Source organism: Choloepus didactylus, chromosome 9 (genome assembly GCF_015220235.1).
Source record: "Choloepus didactylus isolate mChoDid1 chromosome 9, mChoDid1.pri, whole genome shotgun sequence".
Lineage (NCBI taxonomy): Eukaryota > Metazoa > Chordata > Mammalia > Pilosa > Megalonychidae > Choloepus > Choloepus didactylus.
In genome coordinates this window covers 2,816,676-2,840,808 of record NC_051315.1, presented here as the reverse complement: position 1 = coordinate 2,840,808, position 24,133 = coordinate 2,816,676, and the positions used below count along the sequence as shown (strand labels likewise).

The 24,133-nt window shown below is 49.2% G+C and overlaps 2 protein-coding genes, 1 long non-coding RNA gene and 1 other non-coding gene across 5 annotated transcripts; 1 reads left to right on the top strand and 3 right to left on the bottom strand.

Annotated features, from left to right (window-relative positions):
• Positions 1 to 5,549: 5,549 nt before the first annotated feature.
• TRNAE-UUC lies at positions 5,550 to 5,621 on the bottom strand. Its single transcript has one exon. It is a non-coding gene; the product is annotated as a tRNA-Glu (tRNA).
• A 477-nt stretch (positions 5,622 to 6,098) lies between these two features.
• CCDC115 (coiled-coil domain containing 115) lies at positions 6,099 to 11,025 on the bottom strand. 2 transcript variants are annotated; one of them, XM_037850043.1, is made up of 5 exons: positions 10,807 to 11,025; positions 10,631 to 10,734; positions 10,464 to 10,546; positions 9,856 to 9,990; positions 6,099 to 7,532 (listed from the first exon to the last, which is right to left on the bottom strand). In XM_037850043.1, exons 1-5 carry the CDS (start codon positions 10,915 to 10,917, stop codon positions 7,420 to 7,422), a joined length of 546 nt encoding a protein of 181 aa, XP_037705971.1. In that variant the 5' UTR covers positions 10,918 to 11,025; the 3' UTR covers positions 6,099 to 7,419. The 2 variants fall into 2 exon arrangements, with proteins under 2 accessions (XP_037705971.1, XP_037705972.1); XM_037850044.1 differs by having other exon boundaries at positions 9,856 to 9,987; positions 10,807 to 11,023.
• Positions 11,026 to 11,122: 97 nt separating this feature from the next.
• IMP4 (IMP U3 small nucleolar ribonucleoprotein 4) lies at positions 11,123 to 15,428 on the top strand. The gene is made up of 9 exons (XM_037850042.1): positions 11,123 to 11,641; positions 11,756 to 11,864; positions 13,502 to 13,585; positions 14,180 to 14,289; positions 14,362 to 14,494; positions 14,582 to 14,736; positions 14,828 to 14,922; positions 15,026 to 15,099; positions 15,188 to 15,428. The coding sequence occupies exons 1-9, from the start codon at positions 11,639 to 11,641 to the stop codon at positions 15,298 to 15,300; spliced, it is 876 nt and encodes a 291-aa protein (XP_037705970.1). The 5' UTR covers positions 11,123 to 11,638; the 3' UTR covers positions 15,301 to 15,428.
• A 1,022-nt stretch (positions 15,429 to 16,450) lies between these two features.
• Positions 16,451 to 23,586, bottom strand: LOC119544588. Its single transcript, XR_005218867.1, has 3 exons — positions 23,247 to 23,586; positions 17,937 to 18,050; positions 16,451 to 17,475 (listed from the first exon to the last, which is right to left on the bottom strand). It is a non-coding gene; the product is annotated as an uncharacterized LOC119544588 (long non-coding RNA).
• Positions 23,587 to 24,133: the final 547 nt, after the last annotated feature.

Here is a 24,133-nt window from a genome sequence, read left to right as displayed (position 1 = left end):
TATAATAGTGGTTGATAAATAGCACTCAGCAAGTTGGCAAGATTCATGAATGGCACAGAGTAGGAAAGGATGTTAGATGGAGAACACTGCATAGAGTGGTTAATGAATAACAGCAGTGAGTGTGCAAAGAGTGGTTGTTGAATAGCACTCATCAGTGTATAAAGAGTAATTGTTCAGTTGCACAGATTGGGAATTAAAGGACTGGGATTTTGATGGTGTGCCAGTTTGAATGCATTATGTTCCCCAAAATGCTATTATCTTCGATGCAATCTTGTGTGTGCAGACATATTAGTGTTGATTAGATTGTAATTCTTTGATTGAGGGTGTCCATGGAGATGCAACCCACCCAACTGTAGGTGATAACTCCGACTGGGTAATTTCATGGAGATGTGGCCCTGCCCATTCAGCTTGGGCCTTGATTAGTTTACTAGAGCACTACACAAGCTTGGACAGAAGGAGCAAGCTTGCTACAGCCAAGAGGGGCACTTTGAAGAACGCACAGGAGCTGAGAGAGGAGCTGGAGCTTACAAAGCAACATTTTAGAGATGGCCTTTGAAAGCAGACTTTTGCTCTTGAGAAGCTAAGAGAGGACAAATGCCCCAAGAACAACTGAGAGTGACATTTTGGAGAGAAGCTGCAGCCTAGAGAGGAATGTCATGGGAGAAAGCCATTTTGAAACCAGAACTTGGAGCAAACACCAGCCACATGCCTTCCCAGCTAACAGAGGTTTTCACAAGCCATCGGCCATCCTTCAGTGAAGTTACCCTGTGTTGATGCCTTACCTTGAACACTTTATGGCCCTAAGACTGTAACTTTGTAACCACATAAACTCCCTTTATAAAAGCCAATCCGTCTCTGGTATTTTGTATTCTGGCAGCATTAGCAAACCGGAACAGACAGTGTGGAATTGTGGTCATGATACAGCGTTGAGATGCAAATAATGACTCTGCAAAAGTTTTTGTGGAATGGAAAATATTGGGTGTGCAAGAGGTGGCTGTTCAGTGGTAAAGGAGAGATACCATGAGTGGTGTTTGAGTCATGTACAGTGAATGTGTAAAGAATGGTTGTTAAATAATGAGTGTGAAAATAGAAGCTGTTGAATTACACAATATGTGTATGCACTGAGTGGGAGTTTAGATGGTGTAGAATGAGTGCGCAAACAGTGTAGCTGAATCACGCACAGTACATATAAAAGAGTGTTTGTTAATTGGCACACTGTGAATGTTCAAGTAGTGATTGTTTAATGGCATAGTGTGGGAATGAATGGAGTGAATATTAGATGGAGTAGTAGGATGCATGGTATCCCCTTCAAAAACTCATGTTCATCTGAAACTTCAGACCTTATTTGGAACTAGAGTCATTGCAGATGTAATTAGTTAAGATGAGGTCATATGCATTACGGTGGGCCCTAAATCCGTGACTGGGGTCCTTGTAAGGGCCATGTAAAGACACAGAGGGGACACACAGGAAAGGCCATGTGATGATGGAAGCAGAGATTGGAGTAATGCAGCTGCAAGCCAAGGACTTCCAAGGATTCCTGGCAACCACCAGAAGCCAGAAGCTAGGAAGAGGCAAAGAAGGATCATTCCCTGCAGCCTTCAGACAGAGCATGGCCCTGTCAACACCTTGATTTTCCTTCTTTCTTGATGAAAATTTGGAATGTTTCCACCTTTTTTGCAATTGTGAATAGTGCTGCTATGAATGTATGTGCATATATATTTGTTCAAGTATCTGTTTTCAATTCTTTTGCATGTATACCTAGGAGTGGGATTTCTGGATCATAGGATACTTGTATGTTTAACTTTTTGAGGTACTGCCAAACAGTTTTCCATGGAAAACAGAAACTTTTTTCCAAAACATTTCATGAAGGTTGGGGTCAAATTAAGGTCATGTTCACGATAACTTTCAAGGTCACATTCAAATATTTGCTGATGAGAGGCTGGTGACAACGGTCACAGCTGAATGAGGGTGACTGCAAAGTTAAGAGTTAGAGTCAAAGGAAAGATCAGGTTAAGTCAGAATGAGAGTCAGGGTCAAGTTCAGGGTCAAGCTCAAGATCAAGGACCAGGATGAGGAGAAGAACAAGAAGAACCTAGACAAGGTTGAGGGTTAGAGTAAGAATGAGGGTGAATGCCTGTGTCAATGCTTGGGCCAGGTTCAAGGCCAGAACCTTGGTCAGGAGGATCATGAGGCCCAAGCCAAGGTAGCAAGGATGAATGCCAGGGACAGTGGAAGGACCAAGGCTAGAGCAAGATCCAGGCACAGTGCAATGGCCAGGATAAAGGTGAGGGCAAAGGTCAAGATCAGGGGAAAGGTGAAAGCCAGGACCAGGGCAGGATGAGTATGAGAGCCAGGGCCAGGACAAAGGCCAAACCCAGGGTCAGGAAAAGGCAGAAGCCAGGGTGAGGGTCAGGGCCAAGGCCACTGCCAGGGTAGGGCCAGGACCAGGCAGGGGCAGGGTGAGAGCAAACTCCAGGCTAGAGCCATGGCCAGGGTGATGGTGATGGCAAGGTCCAGGGGAGGGCTGAGTGCCAGAGTGAAAGTCAGGGATGGGAGGGGTCAGGGTGACATGGAGAGCCAAGGCAGATACGTGGCAGGGCAAGGCCTAGAAACAGAGGTCAGGAAGGGAGCAGGGCCAGCAACCAAGCAAGGTAAAGGAGGTGGCTAAGGTCAAGGCGACCACGATGGCAATGGCCAGGCCCAGGGCCAGGGTGAGAGTGATGCTCGTGGTGAGGGAGAGGCTGAGGTCAGGGTGAAGGCAAGGTTCAGGGTTTAGACAAGGGGAAGCCACAGAAAGAATGAGAGAGGAAGCCCATGCCACAGCAGAGCAAGGGCTAGGGTGATGACTAGGCCGAGAGACAGGTGGCCTAGGTAGCCAGGGATGCTGTGACAAATGCCGCCCACTGGTTGGCTTAAACAACAGGAATTTGTTGCCTCCCAGTTTTGAAGGCTAGAACTCCAACATCGAGGTGCTGGCAGGCTGTGCTTTCTCTGAAGTCTGTAGTGTTCTAGTGGTGGCTTGCCAGCAATCCAGAACCCAGCAATGCCTCTATCACCTGGCCAGCTCTCTCCTTCTGTCTCCTACTTTGTCCAAATTTCCTCTGGTTTAAAGGAGTCAGTCGTATTGGATAAAGGCCCACTTGGGTTCAGTTTGGCTTCACCTTAATGAATGACAGCTTCAAAGATTCTATTTACAAATGGGTTCACACCCACAGGACTTGGGGTTAGTACTTGAGATTTCATCCATCACCTCAGTGCAGGACAAAGGTGAAGTCCAGGGCCAAGATGAGGGGTCAATAAAGACAGGGAAAAGGCAGGGAGAGGACAAAGTTTAGGACCAGAGAGATATCCAGGGCCAGGATGAATGTGAGAGTGATGATGAGGCCAGAGCAGGATTAGGGTAATGGTGGGGTCAGGTTGGGGTGCAGTCGTGGGGCAGGGAAACGTTTAGGGCTTGAGAGAGAGAACAAATGCCATGGCCAGGGTCACAGCTAGGGTGAGAATGAGGGCAGGCTCGAGGGCCAGGGCCAGTGAAAGGCCCAGGCCAGGACAATGGCCAGTGACATGATAGAAGCCAGGGCCCTGGTCAGGACAAGGGAGAAAGTGAAAGCAAGGGCTGGGTTGAGGGACATGTGAAGGCCAAAGACAAGGTCGTCTAAGGACCTTTTGGTTCAGTACAAAGCCAGGGAGAAGGCAACAACTAAGGAAAGTGCTAGGGCTGGGGCAGTGCAAGGGTGGGGATGTTGGCAAACATGAGTGTGAGGGAGACCTCTGGGGTGGGAGTGGTGGTCCTAGTGAGGGAGAGGGTGAGGGCCTTGGCAGGGAAAGCCCAAGGTGTCCAGCACAGGACTGAGGGTGACAGCCAGGCCTATCCCAGGGCCAGGACCCCGACCCTGGGGCCCTGTGGGAGTGTGACTGAGGTCCCTATCCCCATTATTGTAGGGCTGAGGAAGAGACATGTTTAAAGGCCCTTGTGATATTACGGGAACTGTCTTCTGACCTCTTAAACTCTATGTGTAAAAGATGCAGAAATAATGAATTATGCAATTTCCTCTGCCTTTATGCAATGGGGTGGGACATAAATTCAGAGGAAGATTTGGATATTTATCATAGCCCTGAGGGTATGGCTAAGCCTTAGACCTTTTGCTGGTGCTCTGACCCCCAGGTCCTGAGATGAGAAAACCACTGCCCATGGCTCAAGGGAGCATGACCCGGGGTTGGTGAGATGTAGACCGGGTATGGTGAAGAGATCTTTAGGATTGGGGGCCAGGGCCCTCGACCTGAGGAACAGGGTAGAGACCAATTCAGCAAAGGCAATGTGGAGGCTGCCTGAGGCATAAGAGAAAAACCAAGAATGGGTGCTGTGGAAAACAGTATGAGCTGCAGAAGGGAGTAGTCCTTCCTCTCCTCACCTAAATCTAGGCCAATACTCTTCCCCCTCGGCCTGAGATCCTGACACAGGTCACCTCCTGCTCCGGGAGGACTTGCTTTGGAGATAGCTTGGCCAGGAATCTGCTCTTTTCTTCTGATCACCACTACCTTTGATGATGGAGGTACAAAGCCTGAGTTACATTTTTTTTTTTTAAAGAATAAGATTTTGTTTGAACAAAAGGCCCACAAAACATGAAAATCATTGTAAGAAACTAAGCTGCGAATTAACTATTCCTTGAGTAAATTCCTCTGAATTTCTACTGCCCCCACCCATTGCATAAAGGTGGAGGAAACTGCATAATTCATTATTTGCACATCTTTCTACACGCAGAGAACAAGAGGTCAGAAGACTGCTCCTGAAAGCTCCCCGGCCGCAGCTCAGGCGTCCGTATTGTCCTAGTGTACCTGATAAGTGTGACTTGTGTGAGGGCTTGTCCAGATGTTGTGGATACAGGGCTTTTCTGGAATGTGTCTTCTGTGTGGAATGGGCGTTGACTTCTCTGAAGGTTCCTCCACATTTCCCACAAATACCTTGTCTCCTGCTGCAAGGTGTGACGGTGCTAAAGCTCACGCTCCAGGCCCTTTGCCTTCACCTCTCCAGGCTCTTTACCTCTCCTGGCCCTTTATCTCTCACAGGAGGAGGGTAATGTCGGATTCTCACCTGCCCTGGGTCAGACTCGGCTCAGGCCCCGCCCCCTGTGCAGAGCCCGGCCCCGCCCCCGTCGTCTCTAGTCCCTCCCCAGACCCGCCCCCTGTGCAGAGCCCGGCCCCGCCCAGCCGGCCGCCCGACCGCCCCCCCACCCCCTCCAACGCCCAGGCCGCGTCCCGCCAGGTTTTCAAGGTGACTCTCTACAGCGGAGTTTTACAATTTCATAAAATTTGAATAATTTAAATATTATTATTTAATATTTGTATATTTATCATAGCATTAACATCTGTAATGTATATCGGCTGTAACGTAATTACGAAGTTATCGTTTCTAAACAAGCAGCTCAGGATCCGGAACTCCCAGGGCTTTAGATGCTCCAGGTTTCGTATGGAAAGAAATACCCAATTTTACCTGATGCAGGGCCAAAATTCGGACGAGTACTTTTTCTAGTTTGAAAACGGTAATTGTGTTCCCATACCGGGAGTCGAACCCGGGCCGCCTGGGTGAAAACCAGGAATCCTAACCGCTAGACCATATGGGAACTGCTGAATCAAGTCTTCGGGTATTCGTATATATCACTTACATCAGCTCAGAGGCCCGTGTCACAAACACCTTTACACTGCAACTGCGCACCACGCCTGCCCTGTCAGTGTGGAAATCGTTCTGGCTGCAGTTGCGCGAGCTCCAGAGCCTCTGGCCCGCGGAGGTTGAAACCAGGGAGACTATAGGGCTGACGGCGACTGACATCTCCTCCGGGAAGACCCCCGGAGAACCGGAGCAAGGGAGGAAGGGTGATGGTGAATGTTTTGGGGCCTTGCTGAGCGTTTACCCTCGTTTGCAGAGGGCACGGTTTCAACCGTTTCAACCGAAACACACAGAAGAGTCAGTGATTTATCAACCATTGACCCAGGTTTGACGTCAATTGACACCTAAGATCAAAACGTAGACCCCTACTACCCGCAACTGCTGGCCACGGGAATATCTTTCCCCGGGCAAGAAATATGGTCAAAGCAAAAACTGAATGTATTTTTTTCTTTATTCAGGCAGCGCGCTTCATAGACAGCAGGATGTTGTTCTGAAATTCAACCTTCTTTAGGACTAGGTGGGGGATGTTTTTTTTCCTCACCACAGGGGTTCCTTCCTTTAGATTTTCACTAGGAGCTCAAAGTCAACATGGCCAAAAAGAATTTGGAGACTTCCCCCCAGTCCAACTCCGAATATGCTGTACAGGGATTATAATGTGTTAAAGAGTCAGGAATTAACAGTGTGGTACAAGTGTGTGAACTGACAGGGAAACCAATGAAACAGAATGGAAGTTCCAAAAATATAGCCAGTGTGTGCTTAAATTAAATGAAAGATAAAGGGGGCATCTCAAGTCAGGTGTAAGGGTGGTTAGTCAACAGGTAGTACACAGATGCCATGGTAGACAAGAAAAAGTTGAATGCAGGACTCACCCCATACCCCAACTAAATCCACAAAAGCTCACAAAAGCAAACACTGGATTTCCTTATCATCTCATCAATCATAATCCCAAATCCAGAAATCATAAAACAGCTGATTGATGAGAAATTCAAAAGTTGACTTGGTTACTATAGTTTACCTTATTTATTCATTAAGTTATTCAATTGTTCTGCGCAGTTTTCTGTGATGTTTTATTTTACAAGTAAAAAGTTAAAAACAACAAAAAAAAGGCAAACTGGGGGAAAATTTACATCTCATATTATGAACAAAAGACTAATTTCCCCCAAACATAAACAGCTCCCATAAAGTGTTAAAAAGAGCAACAACCCAGTCGACAAATGAAACGAGGACATGGACAGAGTTCCCAGAACAGCAAATACAACTGGCCCTTCAACCAACAGAGGCTCAACTTCACTCCTGACAAGTGCAGATGTTAAAAACCCAGGTCTCTTCCTAAAGTTTCCTTGAAAAATCTAACCCAGACTTTTTTTTTTTTTTTACTTTCCCACTTAAAACGTGCCAAGGCTGCCCATCTACTCAGTGTTCTGTTTGTTCATTTACGTAGTATCAGCCTGTCCTAACCTGTCAGCTGCAGGTGGTGTGTTCTTCCCTCAAATTCAGTTTTGAGGATGCAGGGAACGTGCCCACTCCTGTCAGCAGCCAAACAGGGGAATCATAAGCCTGTTTCTGGTCCTTTACCTGCCCACCTGAGTGTGTCCTGTGAGAATGTGCGCCTAGAAGTGGTTTCTAACATGACTCGTTTTGTCTCTTCAGAGTTGTAAACATGCAGACAGGGAAGCATTAAGGAGAGGGGAATTAGTTGTGGTGGGGAGTAGGGCAATCAATGAAGAAAGAAGAACAGAGAGGCTGGATACAAGTCAGGCAGCCCCGGGTTCAGGCTGCTGGCACTTCTCCTGGAGGCCCCGGAGCCGGCTTCGACCCCAGTCGATGCGGGTCTGGAGGGTGGCTATATCTGCGGCCAGCTGCAAGCCTGGAGGAAGAAGAGAGCACATTACCGTGGTGCTGGGGTGTGACCCATAAACCAGCAGGCTCTGGACGTCCCCGGGGCGTGGAGAGGCCCATGGCCTCCCACTGTGACTCCTTTGGTCCCAACCCCCTGCCTTGCATTGGCTGCTGCAGAATCTCACTGGACTCCTGCCCTCCCTTCCATCAGGTCTTTATTCAAGTAACCCCTACCCAACAGACTTCCTTGACCCCCTTACATCAACCTACCAGGAACTAAAAATTCACAGATGCTAACTCCATCTCATGCCCCCATTTCCTTCCTTCCTCCACTATCTCAGCCCCTCACAACCCTCGCCCTACGTCCCTCTACCTTTCTTATCTGTCCCCAGCCTGGATCCACCCCCAGGTAGGCTTTCTGACAACCCTCCACTGGAATGGCTCCTGTTGAGTCCTGCAGGGCCTCCATGCAGCCCAGCCCTCCACTCAGTGCTCAGCCTACTTGCCTGGGGAGCAGAGTTGCCCACAAACTTGATCACTTCCTGTGCCAGTTTGGATATTATGTCCCCCAGAAAAAGCCATGTTCTTTAATGCAATCTTGTGGGAGCAGATGTATTTAGTCTTGATTAGGTTGGAATCCTTGGATTAGGTTGTTTCCATGGAGATGTGACCCACCCAACTGTGGGTGATAATTCTGATTGAATTATTTTCATGGAGGTGTGGCCCCACCCATTCAGTATGGGTCTTAATTAAATCACCTGAGCCCTATAAGAGTTTAGACAGAAGGAGCTCAGTGCTGCAGATGAGAGAGACATTTTGGAGACAGCCGTTGAAAGGAGACTTGTGCTGACACTGATGCCTAGACATATTTGGAGATACAAACAGAAGGACATTTAGCTAAGAGATGAAGCCGAGTTTGGCCTGGGATATACTAAGATAGGACACCCAGGCACTTAGAGAGAAATGTCCTGGGAGAAAGAACCAAGAATGCACAAGAGCTGAGAGAGAAGGTGGAATGCAATGTAGGATCAGCAGATGCCACCCACGTGCCTTCCCAGCTAACAGAGGTTTTCTGGACACCAACGGCCTTTCTTCAGTGAAGGTATACTCATGATGATGCCTTAACCTGGACATTTTCAAGGCCTTCGCACTGTAAATTTGTAACCAAATAAACCCCCTTTATAAAAGCCAATCCATTTCTGGTAATTTGCATAATGGCAGTATTAGCAAATCGGAACACTTCCCCTCCAGGAATCACTTCCTCCACTTGGCTTCCAGGACAACTTGCCCTTGAGGTTTTGCTCCCACTTCACTGCTGCTTCACAGTCTCTCCGAATGGTTTCTCTCTTTCTTCTCCCTGACCTCCTAAAACAGCCAGGTCCTAGTAGTCAAACCTCAGACCTCCTCTCCATGCACCGTCAACCCCTGTGGATTGCTTACAGACCCAGAATTTAAACACCAGTGCTATGTGTTCGACTCCCAAATCTCTCTGGCCCTGGCCTCCCCCCACTCCAGACGCAGATGCCCAGTCTCCCACCCAACTGGCACCTCCACTTGGTGGGCACTGTGTACTGACTCATCCAGTCCACACCTGTCCCCAGGTCCCCTCAGCCATTGCTCACGGCCTTTGCATCCCAGCTGAGGGCAGTGCCATCCTCCCATGAGGTCATCCTTAACTACTCTTCTTCCCAGACACCTGCATCCCATCTGTCAGCAAATCCTGGCCTTCTACTTTCAAAACACATGCAGGTTCCCCCTGTTTATCCCCACCTGCACCGACTCCACCCTCCGCCTGCCAGTCTGTCCCCACCCAGTAGCCATGGGATTCCTGTTACCCTGGGAGTCCAATGGAGCCATCCTCTGCTCAGGGACACCCCATGGCAAACAGAGTCCCTGTTCGGCCTACGCAGCCCCCAAACCACGCCCAGTCCCCTCTGCCCTCAACTCCTTGCACTCCACACAGCACTGACACCACAGCACACTCCTGTCCCATTCCATCCACCAAACCGTCTTATTTCTTCCTAATAATTTTCATGACCTGATATGACACTAAGGGCCTACTTAACTACCTGCATGTTGCGTTTTTCCCCTCCCAGAATAAACATTCTATGAAAAATGTTTATCCCTTTGTTCCCTGCTGTATCTCCAATACCCAGCATGAGCCTGGAACACTGCCAACAGCCTGTGGATGCTTTTCAAAGGAATAGCAGGTATCCAACAAAAGTTCAGAACAGAGAAAGCCTGTCAAGTCCTTTGCAGAGCAGCCCCATCCCTGGCATCCTGAGTGCTCCATGTAGAGGCAGGGTCAAGTCAGGCAGGGGGCTCTCGTCTGACCCGCAGGGGCCACTCACCCTCGCTGAAGCTGGCTTGGGCCTGCCGCAGACTGTGAGGAACCAGGATCCCGAACCAGTTCAGAGGGTCCCGGGGGGCTGCTGAGGGCTCAGGCTGTTGGGTCTTAGCAGAGCCCTTGCGCCTGCGCAAAGCTGCTGAAAGAAAGGCAGGTATTCAGGGGGTCTTATTCCCTGTCCATTTGCTCTCAGGACTCCCATAAGGCTGCAGAACCCCTTATTTATCTCTGACAAGGCCAAACACAGGCCTTTCTCCTGAACCTGCTAATAAGGCCAAATAGAGACCCTGTTCTTTGTTCTTTGTCTCATGACTGATTACCTAAGATTAGAAGTTTGTCCCCCTCAAACTAACTAGACAGGGAGATATACATGTCCTGTTCAATTGAGTGAGGCTCCCCTTGACTGCAAAACAATCCCAACTACAAATCACCCCACCTGTAACCTGTGTATTCCTCTCTACAAACGTCTAAGGCAAAACCAGCCTGCTGGGACATTCTGATCTTGGGATCCGGGCGCTGTCTCCGGGATCTTAACAGAACTATCTCCTCAACCGTCCTGTGCATTTTGAGCTCGACAAGCGGCTGGGGCCGAGCGGGAAGGCGGGGGCTCACCTGCCTCGCGGGGCCCCACTTCCTCCGGGATCCGGGCGCCGGCTCTCATCACCCGGAACTGCTGGAGTCCGTCCTGGGACTCGCTGAAGGACGAGAAGGTTGGCTGCACCTCCGGCGGCCCGGCCCGCCCGCGCCCCCGCTCCGGCCTGGCACCCAAGGCTCCTCACCTGGTGCGGACGCAGACCTGGGGCTCCATGTGCGAGGCGTACTGCAGGGGCCCTACGGACTTGGCACCCATGGCGTAGCGAGCCTTGGAGAGCGACAGCCAGCCCTGGGGAGAAAGAGGGGCGATGAGCCTCCGTTTACCTCGGGGCGCCCGCCCGCCCGCGCCGCAGGCGCCCACCTCCTCCACGCGGGCGTTCAGAGCCGTCCGTTTCGCCTCCAGCTCCTCTAGGTCCTCCAGCAGCCGCAGCAGCAGCGAGTCCAGCTCGGCCGGCGAAACCTGCCCCGCCATAGCGGGGATCACGCCTCCCACCCGGCGCCCAAGCCGGGTCCGCGGCTGTCGCCACCCGGCACTTCCAACCTCCGCCCACCGCGCGCAAGCCTCCGCCCCGCGCGCCCCACAGCCAATCGTCGCCGAGAGCCGTCCCCCTGGCCGTGCCCAGCGGCGGGCCGCCGCTTCCGCCGAGAGGCGCCGGAAGTTCCCTCAGCATTCTCTGGGGGCCCGCGGGCCGGACAGTTGGCGCAGGCTTCGGGGCTGCTGTGGGCACTGCCTTTTAAAGGCGGGCAACCACTCTGCGCACGAAAGGAGGCGAAGCTCTTTGACAACCATGTTGACTGCGGGCGAGCCCCAGTCCATCGCTGTGCCGCTTTTACAGTTGGAGGGGTGTTTCGAGTCGCTTTACGATTGCTTTAGCTGTCGGACATCTTAAAATAGGGTATCCTGCACGGTGGCGGCAGGTAGTAAAGCCACAGGCAGACATTTTTTGTACGGCTGGTCTGAGCCACGTGACCGTATGAGCGCAGCCCATTGGTTGCTCCAGCGAGCTCGTCCTGCCGAACTGTCCAATCGCCTGGCTACTACTACCACCAGCTGTTCGCCATCTTATCAGTGGGCAATTTGACAGTAGCCGGCGGTAGTGAATCTTTTTGCGACCTTCTTGGTTGAGGGCGGAAGCGAGGGCAAGAGCTGCGGCTTCAGATTCTCCCAGACGCACGTGGAAGAAGCGCTTAGGATGGTAGGAGGGAGGATCGAGCTTGTCTTTAGGGACTGGGGGCTCACTGTGAGCTGGGGATTTAGCCCTGGGGCTGGGGGCGGTGGTCCCGGACACTGACGCCCATTCTGCCTTCAGCTGCGCCGCGAGGCCCGCCTGCGCCGCGAGTACCTGTACCGCAAGGCCCGGGAGGAGGCGCAGCGCACTGCCCAGGAGAAGAAGGAGCGGCTGCGGCGCGCGCTCGAAGGTATGGGGCCTCGGGCTTCAGGTGGCAAATCCTGATGAGTGCTTGACGTTTGCACGTTGAAAACCCATCGGTGTAAACAGTATTTCTTTGTGTGGTTGGCTTGACCATCTTCAAGTTTTTACCGGCCATTCTTCTTGCAAACGTCCCTTCCCTGTGATGGTACCATTTGTCATTTATGCTACAGTGTCCATGTTTTACAGCTTGCCTCTTGACTTTGTTTAAAGTGTATCTAGTTCTTCCCAAATTTTAAATATTTGCAAGGTTCAATAGATATTCTCCCTGACCGTCCCCCCGCCTTCCTTGTGGTTTTCTCCTTCCTGCCCTCTTCAGTATAAGGTTGCAAAAATATTGTTTTTCTCTTTTAATGCCTTTTCTAACTGTTAATCCATATTGAACTTAATTTTATTTGCGTTAAGAAGTAGGAATCTAACTTTGTGGTCCACCCCCGCCCCACATTTCCATTTGCCCTGTTAACAAAGAGTCTGTATCACACATGCCTGATGAGAAATACTGTATTTATCCCTTTTTGTTGGATGTTGTGTCGGTGAAGCTTTTTGTTTCCTTTCTGATGGTGCTGCACCCCCAATTCCACTGATTATTTTGATGTTATTCCGATGTTTCTGTGTTTTAAGTACACAAAGAATGTGATGCATGTATTTGTTTATGTTAAGTAAGAAGTATAACTATTTGTAATCTAGCCAGCATATTAAGAAGTCAAGAATAATCAGTACATGGAAATTCATGAATATTTTCCCCATCTTAGATAACCACTATGTTCAATGCTGTTTAAAACTAAATCATTTCTTTGCTGCCATTTGTGCCTACATCACATCTGCTTGTATTCCTAAACCACACTGATTGAATTTTGGTTTTAAAAATGGTATTAGATTGTAGCATAATTTTGTAGCTTCGTGTTTTCACTCAGCATTGTTTTTAAGATCCATTAAGTGCAGTAGGCACTCTTTCATGCGAATATGTCACAGATTGATCATCCCTTTCCCTGTAGTTCTATGGTGGTGCTGAGTTTGTTTTGAATTTGGGGTAATTAAGAACAGCAGTGCTGCAGTGAACATTCTCCGTGGGCAAGAGTTTCTCCAAGGCATATTGGAGAGGAATACTGGGCCACAGTATGCTAATGGTCAGCTCTGTACAGTGACGCCACAGGTTTTCCAAAGAGAGCATGCCCAGCGCCTCTGCCTGGTTCAGCTTTAGTTTGTGGAGGTGACCTCTGACTCAAAGCCCAGGAACTCGTCGTGGATCTTTGTAGCACAATTCTGTTGTCAGAGAGTTTCAGGGTCTTTGGCCCACCTTCATACAGAAACAGCAGACCATATTTATTCTTAAAAGTTTAACTAGATAACTTTTTCTGACTGTGAGAGAAATACGTACTTGTAGGAGACCATCTTAGAAAACCCTCAAGCCATGAGAATCAAGAGCCATAGAAAATGAACATTCCTATAATCACTGTTAACAGGTTGGCATATAGACAAAAATGACTTGTTCCCACCAGTAATCATGCTATCACCTCTGTGCTCAGAAAGGAGTAAGAAAGGTATTTTTCCATCAACTTCATAGTGGTCTGTAAGGCACAGAGTGCTTCATACTTGTGTCTCAGCTTCTCTGTCTTCCCCCTGCAGAGAATCGCCTGATTCCTACCGAGTTACGCCGGGAGGCTCTGGCCTTGCAGGGGTCCCTGGAGTTTGAAGACGCCGGTGGCGAAGGTGACTGAACTGATTCCTCTGCAGTCCTTCCCCAGATGTGAACACTTTCCCACTCCTACTGCTCCCCCTTCCAGATGCTCCCTGGCTTCTCAGAGGGGCTGGGGAAGTCCTACCTGCTCCCAGTTCTACTTAAGTGATGCATACAACAGCACCCACTTTTTCTGTGTTGTTTTGTCTGTTAATGAGCTCCACTAGGGCAGGATAGTTTCTGTTTGGTTCACTGCCATGTTCCCAGCACCCAGCACCTGTTGGCACCCAAATGTTTCATTCACTGCATCATTCAACAAATATGATTCTGCTACAGCTAGAAGTGTGCCATCCAGTATGGCAGCCACTGGCCTTGTGTGACTATTATCATTTAAATTAACTAAAATTAAATAAAATAAAGCAGTTTCCTCCCCCGCTGTACCACCCCATTTCAGGTGCTCAGTGCCCTCCCCAGCTCCCACCCAGGCTGGTGGCTGCCCTCTTGCACAGTCCACATTCAAGGGGGTCTTGTTCATCAGCATTGCCCTAGACAGATTCACTCACCCCCAAGTTAGCCTTTCATTTCTCAAGACAATGCCAAGTTCCTGCCCCTCATGCTCCTGACAGGTGTAACCAGCCATGTGGATGATGAGTATCGATGGGCAGGGGTTGAGGACCCCAAGATCATGATCACCACCTCCCGAGACCCCAGTTCCCGCCTGAAGATGTTTGCAAAGGTACGGTTGGCAGGGTGTGAGGGGTGGTGTCTGGGCAGGGTGGAAGAATGCTGATAGTAACTATACGTGCAGGAGCTCAAGCTGGTATTCCCAGGTGCCCAGCGCATGAACCGCGGCCGGCACGAGGTGGGTGCCCTGGTGCGCGCCTGCAAGGCCAATGGCGTCACCGACCTATTGGTGGTCCATGAGCACCGAGGCACACCAGGTGAGGCTGGACAAGGGGCTGGCTGGTGAGGCCGGGAGGGGCGGCTGGGCAGGTAGGGTCTCTGATGGCATGTCCTCCCCCAACCAGTGGGACTCATCGTCAGTCACCTGCCCTTCGGCCCTACTGCGTACTTCACACTGTGCAACGTCGTCATGCGGCATGACATCCCCGACCTAGGCACCATGTCAGAGGCCAAACCCCACCTCATCATGCACGGATTCTCCTCCCGCCTGGGCAAGCGGGTGAGTCTGGGTGTGCAGGGCTGCTGGCTGCTGGGCAGGGCTGGGGTCAGGCCTAGCTGGTCACTTGCCACTCTCCCTCCCACTGCCGCAGGTCTCTGACATCCTCTGTTACCTGTTCCCTGTGCCCAAGGATGACAGCCGCCGGGTCATCACCTTTGCTAACCAGGACGACTACATCTCCTTCAGGTGGGTCCGTGGGTCAGGCCCCCAGTGATGGTGTCCTGACTTCTGTGTCCCTTGTGCTGTCATATGTTGGCCCACAACCTTTTCCTGGCTCCCCTCCTTCCAGGCACCACACCTACAAGAAGACAGACCATCGCAACGTGGAGCTGACTGAGGTTGGGCCTCGCTTCGAGCTGAAATGTGAGTCTGGGCTTTACCCCACTTTTGGGGGGCAGGTGCAGGGGCAGGCTGGGTTGGTGCTGATGTTCCTCCACCTCTCCATCCCCAGTGTACATGATCCGCCTGGGCACGCTGGAGCAGGAGGCCACAGCTGATGTGGAGTGGCGCTGGCACCCGTACACCAACACCGCACACAAGAGGGTCTTTTTGAGTGCCGAGTGAGCCCGCTTGCTGGTCAGGGCCTGGACTGGGAACCGGGAGGTGGGGCTGCCACACGTGGTCTCCAGGGCTGATAGTGTGGGGTCCCTGGTGGGGGGTGGAGGGGCCAGAATAAACCCTCTGTCACACCACCATTGTCTACCCCTGAATGGGTCCGGACATCCTTGGCCAGGTCAGATCTGAAGGAGGCGGCCTGTGGGGTCCCCTGGGGTGCAGCTGGAGCATGCTCTGGAGATTGAGATTAATTTAAGTCTCAATTATGTCTCAAACAAGATAGGCCCACCCTTAGCCCCCAGGGTGGCCTGGTCCCATCCCTTGGCGTTCTGGGTGCTCCCCTCACATCTGGAACAAAGGGGTCCTGCATGAGGTCACGCTGGTCCTGAGGGTTGCTGACTCCATTCACGGGGACACAGTGGCACTCTCAGGACTACTCACTGCACACACCTCCAGCTCTTATTTAAGGGAGCATTTGCCCAAGGTCCTCTGGGGTCCAGTGTAGCCCAGGAGAGGCCGGAAACACCCTGAGGTAAGCCTGTCCTTCTCTGAGCTCGTGTTCCTGCGTGGACCAAGGGACCATGGTCTTACACAGAGAGGGAGTTAGGATCCTGCAGAATGCATGTGACTTTTCTTGGGTATGATGACAATAAGAAATAAACACATCATGTCATATGTGTATAGGGCTATGGAGAAACAATTCAGGCCAAGCTGGGAGTGGGGAGGTCTCTGCACAGGTGTTCCAAGAGCTGAGAGCTGGATGCTAGTGCAAAGCTGCAGGGCCCCCCGCCCCTGGCAGAGGGTACAACTCATGCAAAGGTCCTGAGGTGCAGGCGTGCTCATAGAGTTCCAGATACAGGTACAGCCCAGTGGGAGGAGAGGCTCGATGGGTACCCACAGCCTCAGCTTTCTGGGAGCCCTCATCTGGCCCCACCTGTATGAATCCAGCTCCTTCCACAGTGTCTTCCAGGGCCTACTGGCTCCCCACAGCTTCACTCCACCCTCGAAGAAGATGCCATGAACTCTTTGTAAATTGTGGAAATTTCAAAGTATACAAAAGTAGGGACAGTAGGATGATATCCTGTGCTAGTTTCCTATGGCTGCTGTAATAAATTGCCACAAACTTGGTGACTTAAAACAACAGAAGTTTATTCTCACGGTTCTGAAAGACAGAAGTCCAAAATCAAGGTGTTGGCAAGGCCACACTCCCTCCTGAGGTTCCAGGAAAGAATCCATTCCCTGCTTCTCTCCTTGTAGCTGCATCACTCCAAGCTCTGCTTCTGTCTTCACTGCTTACCCCTCCTCCTCTGTCACCTCTCCCCTCTGTGTCCCTCATCATTGTATTCAGTACCCTACCCCGGCCCTGGATAATCCAGAATGATCTTTCCATTTCAAGATCCTTAACTTGATTCCACTGCAAAGACCCTTGTTCCAAATGAAGTCACATTCACAGGTTTTTTAGGATGTGGTTCTTTCAGCACACAGCTTGTCCTCATAGCTCACCTCCAGTGGCTGTGGTCTTTCTTCCCTTCCTTTCCTTCTGTCTGTCTCGTGCCCTTGCCCCATTCAGTGTTAGGCGTGATGAGGGCACCCCCCTGCTGACTCACAGCGCCTTGGCCTGGGTGAGCACCGTGAGGCTGGGGCAGTATTCACTGTTTCCACAGCATGGAGCAGGTACTTCATCAGTGATTTCCTTTTTAATGGTTTGAGCACAAAAGCTCATTTAAGAGCAGGGCTTGGCACCATAGGGCCAGGTCTCAACATAGGGCAGACAGAAGATAAGTGTGGGACGCAAATGGATCTCGTAATACGCACATACAGTGCGGCTTCCACTGTACAAGAAGCCCTTTAGTATAATTCTTTCAGATTTCTCTGAGGACAACATACTCTGCTTCACCATCGGTGGAGGACAATATAAGGGACAATTGGGTACTGCTTTTTGCTCATCAGATGTTGAGATATGGAGGTGGATGGTATTTCGTGCCGGCGGCAACACTGGAAAACAGCCCCTCCTACCGCCGTGGGAGAACCTGCAGGTGGAGGCTTTGTTGAAGGCAGCTTGGCTCGCGGGATTCTTTAACACTTCTGAGTCACCATCCCAGGAATCACGAGAACAAGGACATGGGGGAGGGAAGTGGTCACTGGGGTGCTGCTGGGGACAGTGGGAGTGGCATCATCACAGTCCTGCACAGGGGTTTATTAAAGTGAGGGGGGAGAATTAGTTGGGAAGGAAAGGTCAAATACAGCCCATGTGCTGCACAGACTTTCCAGAGGCTCCCGCCTAATGACAGCTGGCACAGAGACTTGGATTTTAGGGGTGGTGCAGCACCAAAAGGATATTTTTTTTTTTGCATATTTCTGATTGTTCTTTTAGGAAAACAGTATTTGTGTAATTTTGAAATGTAAAGGACAAGGGAGGAGACAGGTTGGGACGGGGTTAGGTGCCCAGTGTGGGCACCCTGGTGTGGCTAGTGGAACTGGTGACGCAAGAGGGAGCATGCAGGGGGTAAAACCCTGCATCATGTCGCGCTTTTCTGTGCTTCCGGAATATTTACAGGTGGGGAATCCAAGCAAAGGGTGTTAGTAATTTTGCAGCTTTTACATAAATTTGAAAATATTTCAAGATTAAAAAGTTAAGGACTTACTGTTAACCTGGTTGGGTGGCAGTGTGGACGTTTTCACAAGCAGATAATTACAGGTGACTTCTCTTGTTGCTAAAGCAGCTGTCATTTTGTTTCAAAATATCCAAATACAAAGATCTAGAAGGAGACATGCCAACCTGTTAATTGTCATTGGAAGCCGATGAGATTTAGGGCTGAGAAGTAGAGTAGTTTATTCCGCATCAATGTAGTTGAAATGTTTAGGAGTGAAAATGTATTCATTTGTCACTTACAAAAAAAAAATTTTAAGCACAACATGAAGAGCGTTTTAGACAAAGGCCTGCCACCCACCTTCTTGCAGTTATTTTTAGGAGGGCTAGTGGAGTAGGGGTGTTGGCAAGGGGTGTAGTCTGTGTTCTAAACTTATTAGCTACCGAAGTAATGCAAAGAAGGGAAACTTCAAAAGAATTAAGAAACAGATTTCATCTGTAAAAGATTTCAGGAAGGACAAAAAGATAGAAAGATAATGTCACCACCAGACATTCCAATAAAATTTCAGATTAGCCCTGATATACATGATTTTTACAGCTGCAAGATTTTGTCTTATGAATGTGCTATAATTTATTTAACTAATTCCCTTTGTCTTTTGGTTGCTTCCAGTTTTTCATCATCATCATCAATTCAGTGATGAACATTTTGCCCACCATCCTTTATTATTTCCTTGGGGTGTGTTCCTAGAAGTGGCATTTCTGATACAAGGAGATACACATTTCTAAGCCATTTGATAATTTGCTACAGAAAAGTTTGTAACGAGATTGTTCTTATCGGATTGGCAAAGATGAAAAAGTTTGAATGCTTGGTAAAGGTATGGTGGATTGGGCTTGTAATAGGTGCAAAACCTCTTTAGCAGGAAATGCCATAATATCAATAAATAAATACATCTACTCTGATCCAGGAGATAAGACTTCTAGGAATTCACCCAGCATGCACACTACAACATGTGCACAGTGATGAATAGGCAGCAAAAGGAGTGAAACAGCCTGCATGTCCTCAGCAGGGGACTGCCGTTAAATTAGGTCATCCGCAGAGCGACCACAATGCAGTTCTTCGAGATACAGTGTTGCATGGAAGAAGCATGGTGTGAAACACCATGTTGCTGTGCTACAGTGTGTGTGCTTGTGTGGAGTACCTTAGCTCCAAGAAGGATGTACAGCTATCCTCGGAGGGAATTGGTGGACTGGGGTTCCAGGACGGGGCAGGGGGAAGACTTATTACTATATATGTTACTGTAGGTAAAACTTCTTCATTTCCTTAATGACCATCATGTGTCTTTTAAGTGAGTTGTCTTCTGGGTTCTCTACCCCTATTTGTTTGGAGTGGGGGTGTGGGGAACTGAGGTTTGTCTTTCTGTCTTTCAGGAATTTAAAGATGTGAATGTTTTTCCAATGCCAGTATTTCCTTACATTGTAAAAGTAACACATGCTCAGGGTAAACGTATATGGTAGTGTACCAGGTGAAAAACAAACATTCCTCATCCCTGCCTACCCCCACCCCCAACAACCACCTAGTCTTACTCCTCACAGGTAATATCGCTACCATTCTGAAACATGCCATCTTTACTTTTAATGATGGTTCCAGGAAGACTTTCCATGTCAATTCCTGTGTTTTGCTTCCTTTTGAATGGTTGCAGTTAGGTTGTTTCCTGCTGTTGCTACTACAAGCATTGCTTTGAGAACATTGAACTGACCTCAGTGCCTATGTACACCAGTATATCTGATAAATAGTGTTCTACAAGTGGAATTGTATCTTTAAAATGGTGATGGATATTGCCCCCCCAAGAGGACATGTCTGTCTCCACAGCCACCATCAGTATTTGAGTGCTGGTTTCCCCATATCCTCATTGGCACTGGGCATTGTCAGACTTTTTACATCTTTGCCAAGCTCTAGATGCAGAATGTTTCCCCAGAATCTGTATGTATTATGATGGTGGTTGGGCATCTTTTCAATTACTTATTGGCCATTTGTGTGTGTGTGTGTATTTTCTGTGATCTGTCTCCCCTCTTCCCACTGTGCTTTAGAAATGATAGTTCACCTTCTCTACATTGATGGTCTTAAATCTTTTAATTTTGGAAAATTTCAAATGTATACAAAAGCAGAGAGGATGGTACGAAGTCCCAAGAGCTCATCTTACGTATTGGCCAGTCTTGTTTCCTTTATCACCCCATCCACTTCCTTATATCCATTCGAGTTTATTTTGAAGCAAATCCCAGATATTGTATAAATATAATAAATATGCATAAGTATTTTCTTATATATCTCTAAAATACAAGAATCCAACAAACACATACCATTATCACACCTAAAAGTAACAATTACTCCTTTACATCCTCAAATACCCAGTTAGTGTTCAGTTTTCCCTGATGGCAGTGTACTTGTTTGAATTAGGATCCAAATGAGGTCCATTTGTTCCAAATTAGATTGACAAGTCAATTCTTTTTTTTTTTAAAAGCCTCACTGAAGTGTAAATTGCCTACCACAAATTTCACATTTAAATTGTACAGTTCAGCGCTTTTATCATATTCACAAGCAATCATCACCTCAGTCTAAGAATGTTTTTAATCCCCTTAAAGGAAACATTAGCTGTCACTCCCCATTCCCCTCCAGCCACCCATTTTCATATAAATGGAATCTAACAGTATGTGGCATTTTGTGACTGGCTTCTTTCACTTAGCAAAATCTTTTCAACATCCAAGTTGTAGCATGTGTCAGTGTTTCATTTGTTTTTATTGCCAACTATTCCTTCGCATGGATATACCATGTTTTACCCATTCACCAGTTAATGGAATTAGGGTTGTTTCCCCTTTTTGGCTTTTACAAATAATACTACAAACATTTATGCAAAGTTTAAGTCTCTCTTAGTCTATGATTCTGTTTTCCTTTGTAATTTATTTAATTGGGAAATTGGTTTATTTTTCTTGTGGAATGTCCACAGCCCAGGCCTTTTGGGATTATCCTGATCTTGTCCTTATGATGTCATTTAACATTTTCTTCTGCCCTTGTGTTTCCTGTGAATTAATATGTAGATCTAGAGGCTCAATCAGAAGTTCATATTTTTCGGCAGGAATACCTTGATGGGAGTGTTGTATTCTTTCTTCCAGGGAGCTTGTAATTCTGGTTGTCACTTTAGTGATGCAACCAGCCATTAATATTATTGCTTAGACCCATTAACTCATTAGGGGTTTGAAATTTGGTCACTATATTTTTCAAGAAACTAATATGAAATATTTTTTGCATTGTAGTTTTAAAGTGCTTGGATATAGGAAAACAATTCATATATGTATACATACATGTCTATATAAAGTGGTATTTTAATCAGATACCTTATGGTCTTTCATAAGGTTCTCTTAAGATTTTTTCGCTGACTGTGCTGCCTGCCCATTTTGGTGTTTCGACTCCTTGTTTCTGGTTTTATAGACCCCTCCTTTTTTCTTGCCCTGCTCTCACTGTGGAGCTCTTTACAGGAATGTCTGGCTGTCATTTTTCCCCTCAGGGAGAATCTGGCCATCTCCCTCAGGGCCAAGGTAGAGACTGGAGACTGACCCTCAGCCCCAGCCAAGGGGTCTTTGGAGCCCACTCCCCTTTCTCTTTTACAGGATTCCGTAATTCTGGTTTTCATTTCCCTCAAAGAAGGCTGGAGAGTTGCTGGCCATGGTAAGAAAGCTGCAGGGAGGCTGTGTGCTCCCTGTGTCTTGGGCTCAGCCTGGAGTTTGGGGTCAGGTGAACATGGTCCAAATCTAGCACAACCGACAGCCTTGGAAAATTATCCCATACCCTTTGTCTCCTTTTTAATATGTGATTCTGTGAGCCAGCAATACCTCAATGGTTCAAAATTCAAGTAAAAGAGAATAGAAGACAAAAAATTTCTCAAACACAGATCCCCAGCCTCATCCCTGCAGGCAACCAGTGGTTGTAGATTCTTAAGTATTGTTCCAGAGATAGTTACGCTTGCCAGGTTGGGTTCATGTTTCCCACCAGTCGCATGCTGGAGTGGCAGAGCATATATGGACGGAGCCCACTTTGATGGCTGTAGGGTTTGCATTCAGCCAGGACACAGGGTCTGCAAGCTGTTTGGATGGATCCCAGCCTTCCTTTAGAGTCAGCACTCAGAGCTCACAGCTGGCCCCAGCTGAAAATTACACAGCCAGTGGATCTTTCCCAGACAAAGGGAGCCTTGCCTCTCCCCACCCCAGGGCAGGACACAGAGATAATGCTGTTCCTAGTGATCTGCTATGATCCCACTGACCTTCGAACCCAGAAAGTTGAAGTGGGCAAATGGTGACACACTGAATCCCCACTGACTCTGCTGACTCCTTTTAAATCCCTCAATGAATTAAACATCTCCCCTCCTTCAGCCCCCATGAACCCACTTTGCTCACTTTCATAAACCAGGGTCAGCAAACTACAACCTGTGGGCCACGAAAATAAATTGAAAGAATATTTCAAGAGACATGGAAATCATGATATTCAAATTGCAGTGTCCATAAATGACATGTTACTGGGACAGAACCACACCCACTGATTTACACATAGCCTGTGGCTGCTTTCCTGCTGCAAGGCCAAGTTGAGCAAGGACAACAGAGACCAAGGGCCTGCAGAGCCCAAAATAACCACCTGACCCTTTAAGAGTCAGCCTAGCCCTAATTTAAACTCCCTGATCACCCCTCTCTTAGTTTCCTGTGGCTGCCATAACTGAGTACCACAAACAGTTCCTTAAACAACAGGCATTTATTGTCTCAGAGTTGTGGAAGCTAGAAGTCCAGAATCAACACGTCAATAGGGCTGAACCCTCTGAAACTTGCAGGAGAGAGAGCGTCTTTGCCCCTTCCAGGTTCTGCGGTGGCCGGCAATCCTTGGATTGCTGCTGCAGCACTTTCGACTCTGCCTCTGTCATCACACGGCCTTCTCCCCTCTTCTGTCTGTCCCAATTTCCCTCTTATAAAGACACCAGTCATACTGGATTGGGGCCCTCCATAACCGTTTGGCCTCATGTTAAGTAATCACATTTTCAAAAACACTATTTCCAAAAAAGGTCACATTCATGGGACCAGGGGTTACAATTTGAATATATCATTTTAGGGGCCACAATTCAAGCCCTAACAACCTTTTAATGAATTAAATTGGCAACCTGATACCAATGAGCCCTCAATGACATACAGCCACCTCCAGTCCCCAATGAACTCCCTTCCACACCTCAGTGACCTTAAACTGGACTCCACAGACATCCCCTCCAATGACACTCACTGCCCCCCTAAATTCCTTCCTTGACCCCGGTGAGAAGCAGGTTCACCCACCTACCTGAGCTACATCCTTGGCGGCCTTTAGGAGCCCGTCCATTCTCTCCAGCCTCCCCTCAGTAACCCTGGGGGCGGAGAAACAGCTTCGTTCTGCATGCTCCCTGAAGATGGAGTGTGGGACAGGTGTAGGGGTGATGTGGAGTGGAAGAAAAGAGAAGTTCCTTAAACGCATTGGAAGAGCCTCGCCCCTGGAACCCATTTCCAAAGGCGTCGGTTCTTAGTTTCCCAGCAGGTTTAAGCAGGTTCAGATCCTCAAATAGGATTGGACCCCGGCTCCCAGAGCCCTTCCCAGCCCGTACCAGAAAAAGGAATCTCAAATTTACAGATACAGAAGCACGGGTAGCCGGGTGTCTTTTCTCCCCCGCCCTCTAGCCACGTGGAGTGGGTCCGGGCCCCGGGGCTGCCTCCCCTGGAGCGCAGACGGCTGGACCCCCAATTCCCCCCGCGGGTTCCCCGGGCAGGAGGACAAGCGGAATCCCTGCTCTGTCTCCACCCGCTGCTGCGACACGGGGTGCGCCGAAGCGCGTCTGCGTGTGGACTCGCGCGCTACAGCGCTGGATTCCCACGCCTTGCCCCTGGAGACGAGCCCACTCAGAAGACTCGCCCCATCCAGCGCGCGCGCCCCGAGGCGTGGATCCCAGAGTGGGGACGTGGGGCCATGCGGTGGCGCGGCGGCCGGGGAAAGGGGAAGCTTCGGCTGTGGACTCCCTGTCCGGGATCGCTAGGACCCAGGACTCCGGCTGCGCCGCCCCAGTGGGGAGCGCGCAGGCGGGGCTGTGGCCAGACGCCGAATGTCATTGGCTGAGGGGCGCGCCCTGAGGGTCGCTGCGCGCTTCCATTGGCTGGGGAGGAAGAGGGCGGGGCGGCCCGCACCGGCCCCCGCCTCCT